This window comes from Xiphias gladius, chromosome 9, assembly GCF_016859285.1.
Source record: "Xiphias gladius isolate SHS-SW01 ecotype Sanya breed wild chromosome 9, ASM1685928v1, whole genome shotgun sequence".
Lineage (NCBI taxonomy): Eukaryota > Metazoa > Chordata > Actinopteri > Istiophoriformes > Xiphiidae > Xiphias > Xiphias gladius.
The window spans coordinates 11,014,416-11,037,613 of NC_053408.1; the positions used below are offsets into that span (position 1 = coordinate 11,014,416).

Below are 23,198 nucleotides of genomic sequence, written 5' to 3' on the forward strand. Positions count from 1 at the left end.
GAAAGGCATGAATCTTCGTTGTGGATTTACCTAACAGACTGGTTGTTGGGAACATGGCGTCTCAGTGCAGCCTCTCTACTTTATTTCCTGTTCAAAGTCAGCTGGATTTCGCCCTAGATGATGCTACGACACCACAGGAGAAAGAAAATCTTGTGCTCCAGTATTTGAAAAAACTAGACGAGAGAGACGACCTGAAGATACCCGACTTCCAGACAGGTCAGACTAAGTTTAAGTTCGAGCTCGCTTAGCACTGTGTCTCTCTCCATAGAATAGTTTGCCATCACTGCATGTTATTACAGGAATCTAAGTACACTTTTTTGGGTTTGCATACGAAAAACCTGTCCTCTGTTGGCATTTAAATACATTTTAAAAGCCAACTCTCACGCTTTTTCGCCCTATCAATACGTTTTTCTCACCGTATCACATACATACTTATCTGAATTTGTCTAAACTCTCTGTAAGTTAAGTATCTTATCTGTTAAGTACTTGTACTTTGAGTATTTCAGTTTCCTGCTACTTTATGATTCTACTCCACCACATTTCAAAGGGAAATATTGTACTGTTTACTCCACTACATCTATCTCATAGCTAAGAAATTACATTAAAAAAAAACATATGATAAGCTTATACAATACAACATAGTGTTAAAGATTAAACTAGTGGTGTCCAGACTTTTTGACTTGTGAATGCTCATATTAAACAACAGTGTGTAGTTGGGGCTCATATTCACGTCAGATGTCTGAGTTGTTTGCCATTACACCAAAGACAGCCCCCCTCTTAACATCTCACTTTGTTTCAACTGGGGCAAACCCTTGCCCCACTTTTGTTTGTCATTTATTATCATTACACAATATTAGCCTACATTAAAACCCCTGCTTGCTCCGGGTTTTTCCTGTAATCTTCAAATTGGTAGCATGTTTGTCATTACTTTTTCTTAAAACAATAGAATCGACAGCATAAGAATTAGAATAATAAAATAGCAATTGTCCTTTGTAGTTGCTATAACTACACGACTTGGTTGAAAAGTTGAAAGTTTTTGAATTGTTGTTGCCAAGTAATTCACAGTAACAGGAAATCACGGGATTCTGGTGTCCAGCAGAAGTTATAGTTTATTGATGGGCTGCTCTATAAATGCTGACTTGTTGAATCTACAGTTTGGTCCTCTGTTAAGGGATGCAGCATGTTGGCAGTATCTCATCACACCAGTAGATGGGGATCTACAGTAGTACATCAAACAGCCTAATAAACAGGGCTTTACGGACAATAACCAGGCCGTCGACCCCTCAGGAGCAGTTTTTAAAACTGCATAGCAGACACAGGTTTAAAATATATGGCTTTTTTTATATATAAAGCAATTTAGGGTGACAAATTCCAGGTTTTTCCTCCTCCTGGGGGTTATTTTAACAGCCAGCAGGGCACAACACAAAAAAGGTGTTGCGTACCTTGATTACAGTGTGTGTTTAAAATTTGATATTCTCCAGAGAAAAGCGAAAAGCATTTATGGCTGTCTATATATTTTTCTTATTGTCACTAAACTGTGTTCGCAACCCTTTCTTTTCAGGATTTCCCTTAAATTTATCCAATTATTTCCGGTTAGATACCTTTTTAAGGTATACAATATATTAATTTTCCTTACTGCCATAATCTGTTCTTCACACAGGCATCAAACTAATAGCAGCTAATTTTAAGACCACATGAATAAGAAAGGGATTGTTAGATTATCTGGGCATGCAATACCCATTATTACACATTGAGCTTCAGTAAAGCAATTGCACATAGTAGATGCACCATTTGGGAACCAGAAAAACCCTGTTATCACTCTCTTCAACAGATAAAACATTGAGATTTTGAAATCAGGAGAGCTATTTCTTCTTTCTCCTACTTGGTCTGTGCTTGCATCATTCTTGGAAATTAGAGAGATAACTCCTTAACTCTGTTATTTAACCTTGATTTAACCAGGTCAAGTGCCACTGAGATTAAGAGTCATTTTTCAAAGGAGACATTGCAAAGCTAGGCAGCAGCACAAGTAACACAAAGGGTTTCAAACAGGCAGTATTATATTCAGAACAAACAACAGGAATGCCATACAAGAGACATTTATGTGGAGGTTCGGGTAGGGTGTTACACTAAGTAATACAGGTTCATATGTACCTCAGTACGCTGTAAAATATGAAAGTAAATCTGTTAATCAAGTGTGACAGATGTTATCTCACCAAATCTAGAGTGCATGTGAGGTAAGAGCGAAATACCTTATCAGACGGAATCTCTAAGTTATTTATGGTGTTTGATAGCGCCATAAAACTTCTAAAGCTGTGAGTATTTCCAAGTCATTGCTTTGATCCATCAAGTTGTCCAACTTTTTTTTTACCATATGACATGAAAGTTGTGTCAGGCCTGATACAGATGTAACCCTTAGGTATTTTATGACTACTACCATTACCCTCCTAGGACCGTGATGGGCACTGTAAAGCGTTTGCCTACACTGTGACTAAACGTAATTAATAAGACGACAGCATCATTTTCCACTCTGTGATTTGCTCCAGGCTTGGAATGGCTGAACACGGAGGGGCCACTGTCTTTGAACAAGGAGCTGGCTGGCAAAGTGGTGCTTCTGGACTTCTTCACTTACTGCTGCATCAACTGCATGCACATCCTGCCTGATCTGCACCAGCTGGAGAAGAAACGCTCTGTTAAAGGTATGGACTTTCAGAGTTTATCTTTTAAAGCAGCAGCCAGCATGGGTGCCTTGATCCTGAGAGTTGAGAGACTACATGTAGGTGTAGGGTAACGATGGCATGTCTCACCATTTTTATATACCTAATTTAATTTACACAGAGAGATGCCTACGGTGTGTAAAGAAATATTCAGTTTAACACCATAATAAACCTGTATGACTTTGGAAAATAGAACAATCCTAACTGTCCTCCCCAAGTAGACTTCACATCACCCAACTGTCACAATTATGCAGAAGCAAATCTCATAATGAATTACGTGTCAATGAATTAATTAGTTAAATTATGATATTAAGAAATGATTTGATATTCATGGGTCTGTTGTTACAAAGCAGGTTGGAAAGCATGGTTGGTCAGGTTGGTCTAAGCTATTTGGCCTAGGAAAACTGGGGTACCTTCTGGGGCACCCTCTTTTATTTATTGAGTTGTAATTTTTTCGCACACGCTTAGTTAATGTTGGTGAATGTTAGTGAATTTTAATGTAATTTCACCAGATAGCTGGGAAATCGGGGTAACATTAAACTGTCAAGTGTGAACTTTAAGGCTACCTATTGTGAATTTCAAACACACCCCACATGTCAGTGGATTGGCTTTTATCTCTGAAAGACTGTGGCAGATTGTAATTAAGTCACCCCACATTTTGAAGCTTGCTGACTCAGTTTAACTATGAAAAACGTGCCCAGTGTCTGTAACCAAAGAAATCATCGGCTCCTGTCCAGTGCTTGTTAACCATAGCTATAGTTGAATGTGAGCCAATTAAAAAAGTATCTTACTTTGGTGAGTTACTTTTTGTTTGCCGTTCATATTGAATGGATTGAAGGTAAAAATAAAGTACGTAAAGTAGGTAAAACAAAATGCAGATAAGTTTTGAATGAAGCGATATTCCCCCCCTGCTAAATTATTAAATGTTTGAAGATGCCTCGAAAAAGCATTACTGGCCTGTCAGACTGCATTTTTTAATATATTCCTTTCCTTAAAGTCAGACTGTAGGGAAACTGGGCCTTGCGGGAGGCAGGAGCCTGGCAGGCCTTACTGGGGGAAGACAAATCCATTAGTACCTCATTATGTGTCATGCTGCGTCATGGGAATATGTGTAAGTTCACCGAGGCAGAAAAACTGTAGTACATCAACTTGCCCTCTTCTGTTCTAAGAGTATGAAGGCCCTTATCTTAGGGCTGTGAAGAGACAGTGACTAAAAATATTTCCAAGCTGCAGTGTCAGTGAGCAGGGGGCCCATAATTGTACCCTGCTGCAGCTCATGGTGTGGTTCTTTATATTGCCACTCCATGTACAGCCTAATCACATCCGACTCAGTCTGGCATCCTGCAGGTCCTTCAAGGGACCATCTGAGGAAGCTGTGCAGCTTGAAATTCAGTTGTGAGCCAGGCGGGACCCAGAACACACACACTGCAGTGCCACCACACATTATCATACTTGCCTTATCTTTGGCACTGCTATGGGTACATTCTGTTTGCTGCTCTGGTCAGTGAGGTGTGGGAGCCACCCTGTCCAGTCACTCCCACAGTCCACCCCGCCACCCACCCATCGTCACTACAATCTGTGCTGGTACTATACTGCTTGGCAGAGGCCATGAGTGATGAAATCCACTGCAGGCTGTGTTGGGTCTGAAGGTCTGGAATTGTGTGTTTTTACTTCTGTTTAGGAAGTGTCCAGTAGGGTCCATTTATGGACGACTGAGGGCTTTGGTTGATTTATTGTCGTCTGAAATGGCATGTGATGATGTGAGCCAAAAAAGGCATGATGAAATCTAAATTAAAATATAAAAGCTTTACCTGTTTTGTGTGACAAAGATCAAACTAATTAGAGTTCAAGTATGCATCTTAATTATAAAAAAAACAAAATTTTAAAGTTGTTTTTTTTCAAAATTAAAGTATGCATTTGATTTCGTGAGTTTTACTCATTTTCTCATTTCAAAACCTCAGTGAATATGAGTCTAATTTTAAAGATATATTTTTATGATTATAGGTAATATACTAGTTTCAGACTGTCCCTCAATTCCCTGGATTTGCACATTATTCTTACATTTCAACCTTTTATCGCCCACTGTTCTGCCCACCTGACGCTGGCATTATGTAGATCTTGACAAACTGCTAGTGCTATGAAAAGTTACACGAATATTAGCAAACAATAAAATTATTGGTAGATTAAACTCTGGTCTTTTCGGTCATTGTGGTCATTTCGGAAAAGAGTGTCATGTCATAAATCTCAATCGAGTGTAATACATGCAGAGTATACTAATGAAACCTTAAAAATAAGGTGTGTCCTTACCTTCAAACCAGTTTGGCACTTCAATAATGTAATAAATCATCGTAAACTTTCATTGCAAGAGTTTACCAATTATAATTAGTGCATATGTTTTATTTTAGGCAGGGGTTTGTTAAAGGCTTTACTGCTACACATATACATAATGTAATTCTAGATGGAGGTTATAAAAATACCTTTTTTTAACATTTATATATTATATAAATTATATGTTCTAGAAATGTCTTTATCACCTGTCAAACTTGATTCCATGTGAATAACGGATTCTCTAAATGACAATGTAGCTTTGACAACTCTGTCTCTCCACTGGCCCTTTTGCATACAGTATTCTCAAGTTTTTGGATCAAGGAACACATGAGTAAAAAAGTGACTGTGTTTCAACACAGAGTCCCGCAATGATTGGGAGATCGGAAGGCAACTTCTCAAGATATCTGCTATTTAAGGTCACTTCTGTCAGAATTCTACCAGCACAAAAGGGTCTGTTTTAAAAGGCATCAGAAATATGTAATTTCCACAGTTTTAGGCCATTCAGTTCCATAACATTTGAGTGCCGGCCTTGTGGAAAGTGAAATTATAACGATTTGCTCTCACTGTTTTGTACAGTAAGCATAGTATTAGTAGACTTTGATGACTACTGAGAAATGAGTCAGATAAGCTTTTACATACTAGAGGCACTAAAACCTCGCTTAAACCTACCTTATATAATGCTTGAGGGTCAACAACAATTTAACCAAGGATGACGTTTTAAGGTTTTCCATTGCAAATCACATCTGTTTACCTTCTTTTACCAAAGCATCTTTGACATCTGCTGCATCTGTTTGTGTGTGTGCATGTGGTGTTTTTTGTCTTTGTTAACTCATTATTGATCAGGCTTATGCAACTTGTTGACAACATGTTGACAGTGATTTTTGAGAAAAGGTTTTACAGAGATACTCATGGGATTACTAGATGGACACAAGTTTGAAACATTTGTATGTCTCTTTCAATTACTGCAACACTCAGTTAAGTAAAAAAACTGACAGACATTGGGCTTTTTTGTGTTGGAATAAAACTCAAAAAGCAAAAATATGTCCTGAAAGTTCAAAAATGCCTAGTTTGGATTTGGAGCACTGTTAAGTCAATCCACGGACTGTGTGACTCTCTCTATCTGTTTAATCTCTCTCGCAGATGGATTGGTTGTTGTTGGCGTACACTCTGCCAAATTCCCCAATGAAAAGGTAAGTGGTCTTTATTGTTCATCATCATTTTTACCTATGAGAAGACTTTTCTGGTAGGGCTTTCTTTCTGAATATTCACAATTGCAAACTACAAACAAATATGTGTAATTTGGGGAACGCCGTTAAATTTGAATATGATGCAAGACAATCCTTTGTCAACACGAGCCACTCTTTCCCCAAGCACAAAAATCAAAGCGCCAAGTATTCATTTGTAATCTTACACCAGTATACCAGCATTAGAATCTGATCTTGGCAGCTCTTATAGTATTTGCCAGAATTATCTGATACACACAGTATTTTCCCTGAGTACTTTTAAAACTGGAAAAAGATGGAAAAAAAAAAACACTTTAAGGGATATGGGAACATTTCAATCTAAGATCCGATTCTCTTTTTTTAAATAAAGATTATTTTAGTAGTTTTTTGTTCCAGAATAACTGTAGTATGTGTTTTGTGATTAAACGGTAACAGATTATATTCATTTTCTGTGCAGTTCTCAGTTTAGATAAGTTTCCATTCCCTAAAGACAGTGGAACATTAATTCCTTATTTTTATAAAGGACTTTCTTTAACAGAATATGACCTGTTAATTGGCTTCATTTATAGACTCAGACGTTCATTCAGAATATGATGATTTAGTCTAGACTGTAAGTTTTGTTTAATAATCGATATGTAGATCACCAGAAAATGAGTTTCCAACTAATATGATAATCAATTAATAATTTCAGTCATTTATTAAGCAAAAGTCAAACATTTGCTGGTTCCAGCTTCTCAGTTGTGCAGATTTGATGATTTTCTTTTATAGGTGATAGTGAATATTTTTCAGTTTTGGACTTTTGGTCATTTATAACTAATAAATTATAATATACTATATTATAATACAATAATTTTTCACTATTTTCTTACATTTTATGGACATGTTATTGATTGAATAATGGAGAACTTAATCGGCAGATTAATTGATTGTAATTTATTATAAATACAAGGTATTAATGAATACTTCACAGATTCACAGCTCATTACTAATTTTGCTATGTTTGTCACCAACCCTTAAAAGGTCCTGGAAAATGTTCGCAGTGCTGTTGTCCGCTATGACATCTGCCACCCAGTGGTGAACGACAGCGAGGCGCACCTCTGGCATGAACTGGAGGTGTCCTGCTGGCCAACACTGGTCCTGCTTGGACCACGTGGCAACCTGCTCTTCTCCCTGGTGGGTGAAGGCCACCGCGACAGGCTGATGCTTTTTACTGACAGCGCCCTCCAGTACTACGGGAAGCAGGGCCTGCTGAAGACTCACACAGTGGGGATCAAGCTGTACAGAGACTCCCTGCCACCCAGCATCCTGTCTTTTCCTGGGAAGGTGGCTATAGACAACAGCCAGAAAAGACTGGCCGTAGCAGACACTGGGCATCATCGGATTCTGGTGGTATCCTCTACCGGACAGCTGTTACATGTCATAGGGGGTAAGATACTAGATAGAGATATACAGTCTCTCGAGGTTGGCATTAAATCCTTATACCTCCACTCTATGGTATTTTGAAAGAAAGGACATACGTCTTTGTTATAATATATACTAATTTCAATGAGTTGTGGACAAAAATGAAGTATTGATCCTTGTAAAAATCAGAATCTTTACAAATTAAACAACCAGATTTAAGCAATACTGTTATTTTTAGATTACTCACATGCCTCAACAACCCTCAGAGGAGCCACATGGTTGTCTGTGTTGTCCTCAGACCAACAGAGAGTCTGGCAAGAGCAGGGACTAGTACACGCTGGGAACTGGCACTGACCTAAGTGTGGACAAGATGAGGAAAAAAACACAGAATTATTTTTATTTTTGTGGGTTGACCTCATCCCTATGTACACATAATATTTATGTGGGCATGACGATGAATTTCCAAACATGATTCGGGTCTAAAGATGGTATTTATTAGGACAAATTCTTAAAAAATGTCTCTTGTTTGTTCTGTCTCTATGGACTGACAGTGAGCTTTGGTTCAGAAGGTTATGTTCTTCCATTTAACACTACCTGATATAGATCACATCTCCCTGAGCAAATTTGTTACATACGGTAAAAGCACATTAGATCAAATAAACCACAGACATAAATTTAAATAATTGATCCACTTACAGAAATGAAAAACCCCCTCCAGTTGCTCCAGATGTAAATGAGCAAATACGCCTGTACGTATCCTTTGTATTAGTAAAACTCCCTTTTTTTTCTTGTAAAAGTCTAAACAGGGATGATGAAATTCAACTCTTGTATTAATATAAGTATTTTTTAAATAGAATGTGTGAACAATTAAAACTGCTGTTTCTTAGTAGCCTTTCAGTATCAAAGACTTGCTGAATACTTGAACATGCCGAGTCTGAAGATGCACAAATTTCCCTGCAAAGCTCTTATATGACAGCTCAGCAGAAATGATGACAGAGAAAATCTAGAAGAAACATTAACACTTTCAATTGATTTGTCCTTGGAGATGCACAGTATTCAGAGTGTGCAAGCATTATGTTTATCTTGGCAGACGTTTTTTAAGAGTAACAGGGTAATGAGCTTTGAGCCACTGACTTAGTATGGGAAAAAAATCTAAATAAATGAATAAGAAATAAATATATTAGGAAAGTAGTGTGGTGCAAATGGGACCTCCATAATGTTCATGGCAGTCTCACTTCTGTCGCAGGGCCTGAACGTGGGAGACAAGATGGCGACCTGTCCGAAGCTTCCTTTAACTCTCCTCAGGGTGTGGCCATTAAAGGGGACACAGTATATGTGGCCGACACGGAAAACCACCTAATCCGAAAGGTAGTGTCCTCCTTTATCTCTTAAAATAACTGCATTTTGATTTCTCTCAGCGACTATCTCCACATTTATGACTGGCTGTCTGTGTTTGTGTGTTTGTGTGTTAGATTGACCTGTTAGAGGGAAGAGTCAGCACCATAGCCGGCGTAGGAGCTCAAGGCACAGACAAAGAGGGTGGGGCCATGGGACCTCAGCAGCCAATCAGCTCTCCTTGGGACGTGACTCTCGGCACTGCCGGTGAGTTTTGTGGGGAAGACCAGACGTCGAGGGGCAACATTTACAACATTTTATTGTCTTTCTCCTCTGTGCCTGCCCTTGCTCTCACAGCCTGCCATACAGAATCCCCTTTATTCTGCTGTTTTTCTTTTTTCTGCGTGCTGCTATTCAGTCAGTAACTCCTGAGATAGACCTCAGCCCCAACCCTCTCTCAAATTGCCTGGTAGGTGTTGGGCCCCACTGTTTCGCAGGTCAGAGTTCAGGCAGTTTGAGGAGACAGTGAAGGTGGAAGGAAAACAGAAGTGACTACATGTCACCCTGTATGAAGAGACTGGGGTTTGAATCACACCTTTAGAGGGATTGTTTGCACCTTGCATATTTAGTGCAATTGGAGGATAAAACAGGTACTGAACATCAAATATATACAGCAAAATTACCTCGTATATACAAATTATATAGCTTCCCAGCTTTACGTAATATACCTTCAAAACACGTCTTCTGCGAGAAGTGGATATCCTGAGTTGCAATAGAAATCAATTTATAAAAAACAGCCTTTCATAAGTCATGTGCATGACAAATTGCAAGCAAGTAGTCATTGACGTCTAAGTCCTTCATTTTTCAGACAATATTCCTGAACCTGATAGTGAATAGAATAGGTAACAGTGCACAAATCACACATAATGTATAGACAATTGAATGGAGTACTCATGGTATGGGAAGATACCTTTTAATTGGTGGGACCTAATTTATGGGGGAGACTCAGTAAGCATCTTTAACAAATTCCTCTTCTACTGAGTCATTTTCAGGTCAAAATGTTGCCATCGAGCCTTGTTATGTGTGAGCATTCGTGGTTGTCATATACAGAGATCCTGTACCAGCAGATCCCTCAGACACACTCATATATACACCTTTCAGACGGTACTGTGTGTTGTTGTTTAATTAGCCCAAAATTTGTATTAATTTCTTGCTTTCTTTGTTTCACTCTTTATCGGTGAGTTAAGGTTTTTTTTCCAAATGCAGTTTTAAAATGTACCAAGTAATGACTTGATTAGCAATAAACACCCCCGAATTGCTTATTTTTTTCCCTTCAAGAACTATGTCAAAATATAGTTCTTAAAATGATAATAGATTTCAAAAAACATTTATTTTAAATTATTATGTCATGTGTTTTTCTTACAGCTTTCTTGCATCAGGTTAACATTGTTTACGGTTGCTTCTTCAAGTCTGAGATGTTGTGAGAGCCAGCTGTTGTATTTGAAGGAAAAATGAAGCACGTGTCGGACTGTCCTCGTGATATTGTGTACCTACTTAAAGCAAACAAAAGATGAAGGTTGGACAGAGTTGTTTATTCTGCCTGTGGCGAGTACCGTACTCATCAACGCTTACAGTAGTGTTTTTATTTTAGCGGTACTGTGATTGAATGACTGATCACAGGCATGTGATAAATCATTTTTTGGCCATTAGCACCATTATTTAGCAATTGCACCCAGCCTGGAAGCATGAGGTAATGAGTCAGTGTCGCATTTTCTGCACAGGCTGATGGATGACACAGCCTGCTGCTTTGAAACATCACCACATTGTCTGCGGATGTGTTATCACACCTTTAACTCCACCAACATTGTCCTTTGAGAGTACATCCAAACACTCATTGCATTTTCATGATTATTCACCATGTGTATGACTAATTAAGTTCACCAAATCAAGGAGGACCCTACGCCTTTTGAACTATGAAGAACTACCGTGTCACTGATGCGTTGAGTCAGGTGCCAGAGATGTCAAGAGTTCCTGACAGTCCAGCAGGTGTGATCAAGACGGGCTGAGATGTGCACTGCATTAAAAAGTACAGCTTGGGATACTGTGTGTCTGTAAGGGTTTTGAATCCATCATGATGGCAGCTTTTTCTCTGCTAAGTGGATCTGAGGTGGCATATGGGCTTTGTCAGACAGGCTGAATTCATTTAAACCTGCATAGCTGCATCTCTGACTTATTTCTGCCTCTCAGCCTTCACCAAACAGATTTTAAAAAAATCAGATCTGCATAGATATTTCTTTGGAACTGAGTAAAAAATTATGAACAAATTTTTACTTTTGAGGTTTCTTTCAGTCGTAAGAAAATCATAATGCTTTCTCTCAGTAAACTTCCCAAACACCTGAAAGAACATTTTATCCTTAGGATAAATATCAGCAACTTCTGGATGATTGAGCCTAACTAGTCGACGGTCAAAAGCAGTGACACAGGTCTCCTGATTCTAAACTCACCCTGTGTTTTATTGTGTGTTGATGTATGTGCGTTTCACTTGCATGTGTAGGGGGTGTGGAAGATAACGTGCTGTGGATAGCCATGGCAGGGACCCACCAGATCTGGGCTCTGTTCCTAGCAGATGGGAATCTGCCTAAAGGAAGGTGAGAGACTGGTACATGACCACCATGGCCACCAGGCAACAGGAACCCTTTAATGCCAAGAACAAAAAGAATTAAAAGGAAATAAAGACATCTGCCAAACCCCCCTCACAACGTGTTTTATCTGTGTGTGGCTAGCAATATCACAGCAAATCAATGACGAAAATGATCTAATAATACAGTATGTCCACGTTAACCACTTCCAGCCAAGGGGATCTCCATCTTAAGAAGAAATCAAAGTTTAGCATCATCAAAGAAACCATGTCTATGATAAATAAAAATTAATATTACCCATTTATTTGAACTGTACATATTCAGCAATGTATTTCAGTGTTTTGTCATTATCTTCTATTTTACAACCTAAACAGTGAGTCCAAGGCTGGAACGTGCGTGCGATGGGCAGGCAGTGGCAGCGAGGAGAACCGAAACAACGCCTACCCCCACAAGGCTGGCTTTGCTCAGCCTTCAGGCCTGGCTTTAGCCCCAGAGGAGCCCTGGAGCTGCCTGTATTTGGCCGATAGTGAGAGCAGCACCATCCGCACGCTCGCGCTGAAGGACGGAGGTGTCAAGCTGCTGGTTGGGGGAGAGAGAGACCCACTGGTGGGTGTACAGCAGGTTGATGGATGGATGACTAGGTAGTGGATGGATTTATAACTGGATGGATGTATTTTTTAAATAGTATTTACTACTTTTTCTTTCTTCTTCTGTCGTTTATATCTTTACATCAGGTGGTTTATATTTTTAAAAAACCAGCCACAGAGAATAAGCACGAAGATAATCCCAAGGGGCTTTAAGGGAGTTTCAATTTTGGTTAATTTAAGGTCCATTCTCTCATACCTAGTACATATCGGGGTATTATTTGTCCATTTTAGTGTTATTAATATTAAAAACAATACAGTGAACAGCAGAATGAACAGAAGGTGGTGGAAATTAAAAGCAAACCGCAAGAACTTAATAACCTCTCGTGCAGTACTTTCAATGATAATATGTTCTGTACCTTGCTCTGCCACCATCCATAATCAGAAAACACACAATGTAAAACCTGTACATTAATCTACCACATTTCCAGCCACAGATAACACCTGCGCACTACTTTGGATAAGTCCTAGACAATCAGCATTCCTCTAGAAGATAGAAAATACAGATTTCAAAAAAAGCCATAACTAAACACAACCTCTCGTTTGTTTGCTGAAGCAAGGCCTGAAAAACAATTTTAGTTAGTACTTTTATGTCCTCACAGCAGCTCTGTTGTAGTTTTTTTTTTTTTTTTTTTCCTGCCACTCTGGTGTATTTTTGGAAACTCCCAAGAGCTCTAAAGCTTGTAGTCACCCATGAGAATTGGGAGTAATTAACTGGAGAGTCATATACAGTTTATTCAACATGGCAGTGAGCCAGCAAAAACCATTAATGCATTGTATGGTCTACTGCCTGTAGACATTTTAGCGATTTAACTGAGACAATAAAACATAAAACCTTAAACAGGATTAAAGCTGTTACAAGTAAGGTGACACTCTTATATCTGCACTTTTAACGGCACTATATTTGCATTAGCACATGTTGTATCTGGCCATTACTTAATCAGTCCCCAGCTCCTTGAACATTTTCTGTTCACATTTTTGTTAACTTATTTATTGTAATTCATAATATGTCTGGAATCTTAATGTCAAACTATCTATCCTTAACAACCTCTCCACATTGATTTTCAGTGTCTTGAAATACTTCAAAAGATTATATAATTTGTTTAGAGGACTCATTTGCATCAGCTGAGCTCTATCTATTGTACAATACAGTGCTCTCAGTATTTAACAGAATCGGTTGACATTTCGGGAAATACACCAGTTCCTTTTTCTCACCGAGATTCGGATGAGAAGATTGATACCACTTTCATATCTGTACACTAAACATGAAGCTACAGCCAGCAATGGGTGAGCTTGGCACATGGAGTGGAAACCTGGGGAAACAGTTAACCCGGCTCTGGCTGAGGTAACAAAATCCCCCTGTTAGCACCTCTAAAGTTCATTAATTACCATATTATATCTTATATGTGTAAGTCATACGAAAACAAGAGTCATAAGTACAAGTTGTGGTTTTACAGGCGGTTGGGTGCTGGACAGTTTCTTGGCTGGGCACGGTGACTTCCCGGAATTGCCAGGCAACCAGCAGAGACTCCACAAATTTTTGCTTTTACACCTCGGTTATTGTATGGACTGAACAAATGTTCAGATGCTCACTCAGATGTTAATGAGTGAGCTTTAGAGAGGCTGGTAGGTGGATTTTGTTACCTTCAGACAGAGCCAGGCTTACTGCCCCCCCCCCCCCCCCCCCGTTTCCAGTCTTTATGCTAAGCTAAGTTAACTAGCTACATAATTATCGTGCAGTCATGAGAGTGGTTGTGATCTCCTCATCTAACTTTCGGGAAGAAAGCAAATAGGAATATTTCCCAAAATGTCAAAGTATTCCTGTAAGCCCTTTGACTTTTTTTTGAGTTTGTGTTAAACCCTAAGCTTTTAAAATGCCTGTATTTTTCCAATGTAAAGCTCAGAGTTAATAAGTCAGGAACCATAGCTATCTTTGTACAGGCTATGCACTTTGTTTCCGCACTTCCACCAAATGCATTTTTTCCATTCTTCAGCCTTAGTTTGAGCACTTCCTTTGCACCATGGAGAGGTTTTACACTTCTGCTGCATCGCCATCAGAAACCGAGGGCACACTCCTTCAGTGAAGGGGAACATCTGGGCACATGTAAACTGGTGTTTGGCACAAACTCTATTGGTGCAGCAACAGATTTTTCCCAAAGATTTGTTTCTTGTTTAGCCGCCATGGTTGAGTGAGCGCTGCAGCTGTGGAGAGTCAGTGGGCTGTAGAGAATCACGAAACTATTTTATAAGATTGTTATCTCATTGTTTTGTTTATTGACCTGAGCGAAACAGAGGTAAAAGCTATTTATTTCAGTTCTTCCCAATTTCTCACTAATTGACTGTTGATTGACTGTAATAGTAATTTGTCTGTGTGGGATCATGTTGCCAGGGAACCATCTGCAGCACTAAAAACTGTTTTCACTTAATTTGCTTATTTTCACTTTCAGAAAAACCATGAGGAATTGTCTTTTATAAACAATTTCTTCCACATAATTAGAAAAAAAATCCCTTTTGTAATATGAAATTCATCATTAATGTTGTTGTACTTCTCTAAAAAACTTCTCATGAATGACTCATCCAACTATTTTTGGCACAGTAGCTATTGCTATCTAAAGGTATTGTCATCTTTCCGGTGTTTCTTACAAATGTGGCATTATATTTTGTGTTTTACTCTTCTTGTATGAATTATTCAGAAACACCTAAGATCATGAAGGCAATTTCGCTTTCATGTTTTTATTTCAAGTATTATTCTGTAGAAACTGATTGTTGGTAGTGTATAGAAAAGGCTTCAGATTGTATTTTCAGAAGTCCTTTTATTTTGCTGGTTAAAAAGACTCAAAAATTAACAAGCTTTAGATTTAGTTAGAGGCGGTTCACAAATTTAGATTTTATATTCTGTTCTTCGACTCACGTTGAGCTTAAACACGGGTCACATGTTGCAGTTTGGGCATTTGGAAATTTTTATATCCTCATTTGATCTCGTCTGAATGTTTTATCTTCTTTGAAACAGAACCTCTTTGCTTACGGGGATGTAGACGGTAAAGGGGTGGACGCCAAGCTGCAGCATCCTCTCGGTGTCTCCTGGGCTCCTGAACAAAGCCTGCTCTATGTGGCCGACTCCTACAACCACAAGGTAACTGTTGCCTGTCACAAGGCTGTAGTTCAAAGCTGCATTGTACTCACATTTGATGCTTCTGTAAGGGGTTCCTTTAAGCTGTTGAATGGCTACTAAAAGCTTGTCTGTCTTTTAGAGCTAATACCATACATGGAACGTACAGGAGTTTACCTTTTTTTTTAAAATAAACCTGGTTTTGTTTTTTGTTCGTTCAATTGTGTCCATTTGCCTGCGTGATTCAGATCAAGGTGGTGGATCCGAGGACAAAGCAGTGTAGCACATTAGCAGGGACAGGAGAGGCTGGAGATTATCTGGGCCCTGAATTTAACAGATCATGTTTCAATGAACCTGGAGGAATCTGTGTTGGCAACAACGGGAAGCTTCTTTACGTGGCAGATACCAACAACCACCAAGTCAAAAGGCTGGACCTGGACTCCAAGACTGTCTCACTGGTAAGACCCGTGTGTGTGTGTGTGCGTTAGTGAGAAAAGTACAAACGCACACACACATCCACTTCCAACCTTGAGAAAGTACTTAACATTTTGTCCACTTGTATGTAATTAATCTATCCTAAAAGCTTTTGTACTAGAAGAGTTTGGATAAAAGGTTACAAAGAAAGGACATGGTAAGTGTCAGTAGCTTTCTCCTTGATCCTCTTTAATCCAAACATGAAAATTTCTCTCCTTTCCAGTTCCCCATATCCACGGACTGCACAGACTCAGTACCAGCAAAACCTTTGGCTCCTGCCAAAGCCCCCACGCTGCCTAAATCAGCTGCCAGGAAAGTAATGCCACCAGTAGCAGTGTCTTTGGGCCAGACTCTAATCCTGTCACTCACCCTGTCCCTTCCAGAAGGAACCAAACTCACCGAAGAGGCCCCCAGCTGCTGGGTTCTCTCAGCTGAGGGTGAGACAAAGTTCAATCATTGTTACAGATCTCATGCTTGTAATTGTTTTCTTCAGATTTATCCTAGCAGCACATTTGACTTCTTACCCATGAAAGGCATCTTGACCGTTAAGTAAGCCTCACCCTGTCACTGCTAAATCTGTTAAGTTTTCCGTTGTCGCAATGCACATATGCAGTTTCCAATTTTATGAGTGGCAGGTTAAATATTTGAACTTTGGACTAATTCTTGAAATAATGGGCATTTGATTTTCACACAATTCTTCTCAATACTGGCCGGAGACTGTCAATTTTGCCAGCTGAACCAACAAGTGTCTCAGCATATTCTATAAAATCATTAGCTCCATGAGTTGCTTGAAAACTACCAGCTGACTCATTCTGAAACGAGAAAAGAAGGTGTGTATTTCCTGGCTACATACATGACTTCATGCTAAAACACGGAGGCTATCCATTTAGAAAGCAGGGAAATAAAGGAGACCGTTGTTTTGGTATTGCAATGCAAAGCTTAGCCCTGGTGTTACAGGTTCATTGAGGAGAAGCGGAGGGATTTTAAGCAAGAGGACAGTCAGGAAGTTTGAGTGAAAGTACACTAATCTCATCTCCACACTTCAGAAATTGGCTGCGCTTGTAGAAGTGCATTTTTCTCTCCAGTTGCCCAAACTCAAGCTGAGCAAGGAATGATTAAACCATATTACTGTTGTTTTCATTAAGTTTCAAAAGCAAAAAAAAAAAAAATTCCTCAATTGCCTGCCTTGTTGAAGTTATTTCTACCTGTGAGTTTCGCCAGAGTCAGAGTTGTGACCCAAACTGGTTCTCTACATTTAAAATGACCCTATTCTGGATTTGAGCCTCTCAACCTCTCCTACTAAGGTTTATTTTGGTCCGCGATCCATGATTCTGTCAAAAAAAAAATAATGGAAGTGAATGATGCTTAACCTTCATATCATTCTCACTGTACAACAAGCAGATCCTCACTCTCCCAGCCCACACCTGGGATTAATAGTTCTCAGCTGAGGGATGGAGAAATAGATCAGTCAGAGACTCTTTTAAAGCACCAGTGAGGTTATACATGGCATGGATGATTTCATATATGATTTTTACGGCTACATACTGTATATAGGCTTTGATTAGTATTCTCAATCGTAATCTACAGCAGTCTGACCCTAGGATCAAGTGTGAAGTGATTTAAGATATCACGTTAGTGACGGTTGATGGCACGTTCATTAGGTTTGGAACAAAAGTGTTTCCATCATTCTGAGCGATGCAGCATGCAGTCGGTGATATCAGCAGGCTATTTTTAGAACTTTTCGATAAGACGACATGCCTTGGTTCACATAATTAGCTACCAGGCTATGTTACGTGATCCTCCACTCTCTGATCATACCCAGTCTAGACTTATGCTGATCAGATCAGAGCAGAGGCAGGAATTTTAATGGATCAAGTTAGAAGCGCACGCCAGATCTAAATTGTTTTTTAGGGGCTTTTTAGAAATGGCTTCCCTGGGACCTCACGTTAGCCATCAGCTTCATTAATCACTGCTGGCATGGATTTGACAGTCTCTCTGGCATAATAATATTTTCTCACAGTTGATGTTCTAGTCTTTTCTTTTCGACTTTGATTTATCTTTCCGTATTCACGTCTCTTTAGAGGAGCATTTGTTTCTAAAAATATCTCCTGCCTTTCAGAAAATCCATGTCCTCGCTCTCACTTCATCTGATTCAGTGGAGTTATGTGGGTTTGGGGTAATACTTTAGCACACTCCATTTAGGAGTGCTGTGTAATGCTCAGGGCTCGAGCCAATCTAGTACACAGGGTGCACCTTGGCACGCTCAACGATTAATTTAGGTGTCAGACAGACATTTTCATACAGACACATCTGCACTTTTGGAATATGACACTTTGTGAATGAACTGGGTCCAAAATGAGGAGTGGTCTTTGTGAATCACCTCCTTTCAAGAACATTAGTATTATTTATCATCGTTTTTTGCGCCAGACATTTATTTGTTCTTCTATTACCCAGATAATATCGGAGTATTGATTTCTGTCCCTTTGACAGCATTAAGACGACAAAAGTCTGTTTCCTGTTTCTCACAGGTAACGAGTGGCTGCTAGACAGTAAGCTGGTTACCGGTGACATTTTGGATCTGTCGAGGGCCCTCTGCATCTCAACCAAACTTCCCACTGTTGCGAAGGACTCAAACGGCAATCCAAGCCTCACTTTGGGTGTATGGGTGTACTACTGTATGGAAGCAGGTAAAGCCTGTATGATGAAAGCGGCCTCCTTCACTCAGCCGCTTCAAATAAGTGCCAGTCCTGGAGAGGCAGAGGTCACTGTGGCGTTGACTCATGCCTTCTAAAACCACTTACTTGTCGTAGTCAAAACAAGCCTATGAATCCACGCTTCCTGAATTGTTGCGACGGCAGTTAAACTTTCGATGCTAGCTGACTCAGTCTCGTGTTTTGTTTCCGACAGAGTTGTCACTTTTGACAGAAATGCATTTCATACAAACGTGATTTTCAGGAGAACTTAATTTCAAACTACTCAGAGGCCCTTTTTACGAAACATAATGCATCAGTGCTGTAATGTTCTTGACAGTGCGTGTCAATTATTTATAGGAATGCATATAGATACATCCCCAGGCATCTTAATAGGGCTGTACAGCAGACACAACTGCAGCCTAAACATCTGTATAATAGCATATTTATGCACGAAATTCCTTAAGACTGCCTGTGCTGGCGAAGTGTGTCTCCACTAGAAATTAATGTTTTATAGATGAAAAATTTCATCTTAAAGGCATCCTCTATCCGACACACTAAATGTATACTGAAAATAAAAGCATCTCTGTAGATTTAATGAGAAACTAAGATATTATGATTATCTAATTGGAAAGTGGTGATGATGGTGTCAGTGATGGATAGACAAATAGACTTTCTGTCATTTAACGACGTTGTGGAGGATTTAAAGCACTTTCAGATATCGAAAAAACAGAGGGAAAAGCCAAAGCCTCTGATAAACCTCACATTTTCACCTGAACCGCCAAATGGATTTGAATTTCAAAGATAAGACACAAAATTAGTGGAAGCCTCCTGGTTGTGTTCAAACCATTTCTCACAAAAATGAACAGAACTTTCTCATTTAGTCCCATGAGTAATTACATAGTAGGAATTAAAAAAGAGACATTTTATTGGAGCTGAAATTTGATTCAGACTCGGAGAAAGAAGTTTTTATTCTTCCTTTGCTCGCACAAGCATTGCTTTTGAATGCTAATATCAAGTTACGACAGTTTCTCGCAAATATGATATTGAAATCCCAAGAGGGAAACCTTTCCTTTAATCTCAGTCTAGGGAAAGAAGTCGTAAGTGGAAAAGGACAAAAATAAAACTTTATGAAAGGTTTATGCGAAGTTGTCTATGCAGAGACTCACATTTTTTATTATCTTTAATATATTAGATGCCTAGCAACAAAGTATTAATACACAATTTTACTTTGTACTTTTTTGAATAATATATTTCCATGTATATGTGTGTGTGGTTGCTTTAGTTTGACGATTAGCTTCGACGGTGCCTTCAAGCACACTAATCAGGCTTTCATAAATATTTGTCTACAAGTGTCACCACAGTCTGAGTAGTCCCAAGTTTTTCAGAAAGTTCACAGTCCCTTAAAGGTTACACTCATAGCTTAAAGTGTTGTTCTGTGTATCCACTCTCTGTATGACTGATTATTCTTCTGATTATCATTATTCATGACACAAAGAGCCCTTTTGATTTAGATCCTAGAAAATTGCTGTTACGTAAGTAATGAATAAAGTGCCTGTTTTCAATAAGGGGGAAGCGACCTCTTGTGAACTGATGACACTGAGTGACTACTGCTTGCCATGCACACAGTGGGATATTGTATTAAGGAAGCAAAGTTGCATTAAAATCTCTCTATCAAGCATTTATATACTTCTTCTATACTTCACAAAGGGAACATAATATGAAAGAGATGCTCTAATGAGGAGACACTGTGTAATACCTTGTGTATTTTGTCTGTGTAATATAATATGATGATGTGAAAGTTGTTATTGTCATTTTCCCTTCCTTTCCCTTCCAAACTTATGAGCTGTTGTCGGAAATGGGCCGGAGAGTGTTTTGATTATCATCGCTGTCATCGTGTCTCATAACGTAATTGTGCTTGTCAGACTGTTTTTTATTTGGCTTGGATCAGTTGGCCGACATGCATTGTATAAGGGGTGTTACTGTATGAATGGTGTGAACTGATGACACTCTGGGCGATCAGATGCAATAACAGCATTTCTGTAATGGGAGATGTGATTTATTTCCACAAGTTATTTATTTCAAATGAACTGCAAATGTTTTGCCAGTGTGTTCTCGCGACTCTGTGAGCCCTCTGGCTTTTTTTAATGAACAGTAATGAGCTTGAGTGGCTGCTGGTGGGCATTAAGTTCCTGATAGTGTTTACCAACTCTCACTTGATTTCTTCTCACTGTACCACCTTTTCAGGCACATTTTGCCATGCCTTTGTCTTGACGGGTACGTTGTTAATACGTCTGCTTCTCAATGCTGCACTTTAAGATGCAGCAAAGCAAGAAAAAAAAAAAAACGAATAAAACATTTTTATGCAGTCTGGTGGTTTGTTTGTGTGCAATGAGAAGAAGGTAAGATTTCATACAAAGAGCTTAACTGAGTGGTTGCCATTCTTTAAAATTCTTGTCCTATTCTTCTCTACATATTTCCAGCATTTGCGAGCAGGTCACTTAGCATAACTACAATTAATACATTAATAAATCGAAAGATGCAGCGCCTCTGTGTGAGATATTATCAAAAGCTTCACTAAGGAGTTTGCTCCGTCACAAATTTGTCACAGTGCCAGGTTATATGTGAGCTGACCTCAGATCACAGACTTCCTGTTCACATCGTGCAGTAAATTCCTCCCATTTGTCTCATTCATTTTACCAGTAGCAGCACATTGCCCTCATTTTTGCAGATCAGTATTGAAGTAATGACCACTTTAGCTTGTTTTGGTCGTAAACAAACTTACAAACAAGCACCTTACATAAGCCAGAAAAGCAGACTCACATGGGCCTCTCAATCTAAGCGTAGTCACATGTTATTGTTTTTTTTGTTTTGTTTTTTTAGATCACCTGTCACATTCATGCTGGGAGGTATCACAAACATAACAGTATGTAGCAACGTTTGGCTTAAATTTAAATTACAAAATGGATTAACTGTAAGCCAGTGCCCCAACTCGAAAAGCCAAAACACAATGATAGAAAAGGAAAAGAGCTGGGTCAGGTTTTTTAGTAGTGCTTATTAAAATTTTCAAGAGTAAGCACATACTACCACAATTCAAAAAGGTGCTAAAGCCAAAAAAAAAAAAAAAAAAAAGAGTAAATGTCTCCATTGCAAACACCCAATTTATTGTCTTAGATTTTGGTCAAAGAGACCTTTGGCAGCACATAAAATATCACAAATACACACAGAACAAATAGTTTCCCACATCATCATTTATCAGTCAACACACCTGAGATGATGGAGGACAATACACTTTTTTTATGGCGCAATACACTTAAAAGATAAGGCTAGCGCTGTCCTATATATATTTCTTATTGTCAACAAATCCCATGAAAAGACCGAAACCAGCAATGCGTTAGTCCATCTCTTAATACTTTCTGGCGTCACCTCCCTGTTACACTGAGCCCAAGCCCATTCCTTTCTACTGAAGACGTACACCGATCAGCCCCAACATTAAAAAGCACTGACAGCTGAAGTGGAAAACATTGATTATATTTTTACAATGGCACCTGTCAAGGGGTGGGATATACAATATTAGGCAGCAAGTGACCTGTCAGTTCTTGAGGTATAGGTGTTGAAAGCAGGAAAAATGGGCAAGCGTAAGGATCTGAGCGACTTTGACAAGGGCCAAATTGTTATTGCTAGACGACTGCGTCAGGGCATCTCCAGAGTGGCAGGTCTCGTGGGGTGTTCCTGGTATGCAGTGATCAGTACCTACCAAAAGTGGTCCAAGGAAGGACAACGGGTGAACCGGCGACAGAGTGTTGTGGAAGATTTTCCACAAAAGAAGACTCTGAACACAATTAAACACACAAAACGGGGTTAAAGTGAGATATATTGTAAGTTACAATATAGGAGACAAACAAACCTTATCCCAAGAAGTCAGAGGAGAGTCTCAGTAGAAAGAGTCTTAAAATCATGCTGGGAAACCTTGGGTGCCGGCATTCATGTGGATGTTTCTTTGTCACGTACCACCTACCCAAACATTGTTGCAGATGAAGTGCACCGCTTCATGGCCCTGTATTCCCTGCTGGCAGTGGCCTCTCTCAGCAGGATAATGCACCCTGCCACACTGCAAAAATTGTTCAGGAATATGACAAAGAGTTCAAGGTGTTGCCTTGGCCTCCAAATTCCGCAGATCTCAATCCCATCGAGCATCTGTGGGGTGTGCTGGAAAAACAATTCTGATCCATGGAGGCCCCACCTCGTAACTTACAGGACTTAAAGGATTTGCTGTTAACATCTTGGTGCCAGATACCAGAGGACACCTTCACAGGTCTCGTGGAATCCATGCCTCTACAGGTCCCAGCTTTTTTGGGAGGGGGAAGGGGACCTAAACAATGTTAGCTAGGTGGTTTTAATGTAGTTAAAAACAGTTCACAAATATATAGTTTCATTTATTTTAAAAAGCCATTTTATATAATTATTTTCTAAAGCAGCGGGACACTGGTTTTAAGCAAATGTTACTTAAACAGGAGTAAATAGTGCATTTGTTGGAGTCTATTTTTCGGCTGTGAATTTGGTGCACTAATGGGTACTTACAGCAACAGCATGGTCTACGTGTGACTGGTGAAAGATAAACTAAAAGGGCCATCTTTATTT

At 39.3% G+C, this 23,198-nt stretch overlaps 1 protein-coding gene across 1 annotated transcript; it reads left to right on the plus strand.

The window, feature by feature from the left end:
• Nucleotides 1-17: 17 nt before the first annotated feature.
• nhlrc2 (NHL repeat containing 2) lies at nt 18-20,920 on the plus strand. The gene is made up of 12 exons (XM_040135330.1): nt 18-216; nt 2,544-2,696; nt 6,183-6,232; nt 7,286-7,691; nt 8,913-9,034; nt 9,139-9,268; nt 11,556-11,649; nt 12,015-12,246; nt 15,295-15,417; nt 15,642-15,851; nt 16,091-16,304; nt 18,396-20,920. The coding sequence occupies exons 1-12, from the start codon at nt 54-56 to the stop codon at nt 18,656-18,658; spliced, it is 2,160 nt and encodes a 719-aa protein (XP_039991264.1). The 5' UTR covers nt 18-53; the 3' UTR covers nt 18,659-20,920.
• The last annotated feature ends 2,278 nt before the right edge of the window (nt 20,921-23,198 follow it).

Excerpts from the sequence above, each read along its gene's own strand:
- nhlrc2 (XM_040135330.1), top strand. The coding sequence starts at position 54 with ATGGCGTCTCAGTGCAGCCTCTCTACTTTATTTCCTGTTCAAAGTCAG. Across the intron at positions 2,697-6,182 it reads GAAGAAACGCTCTGTTAAAG|ATGGATTGGTTGTTGTTGGC; the intron begins GTATGGACTTTC and ends TCTCTCTCGCAG. Across the intron at positions 9,269-11,555 it reads CGTGACTCTCGGCACTGCCG|GGGGTGTGGAAGATAACGTG; the intron begins GTGAGTTTTGTG and ends TTGCATGTGTAG.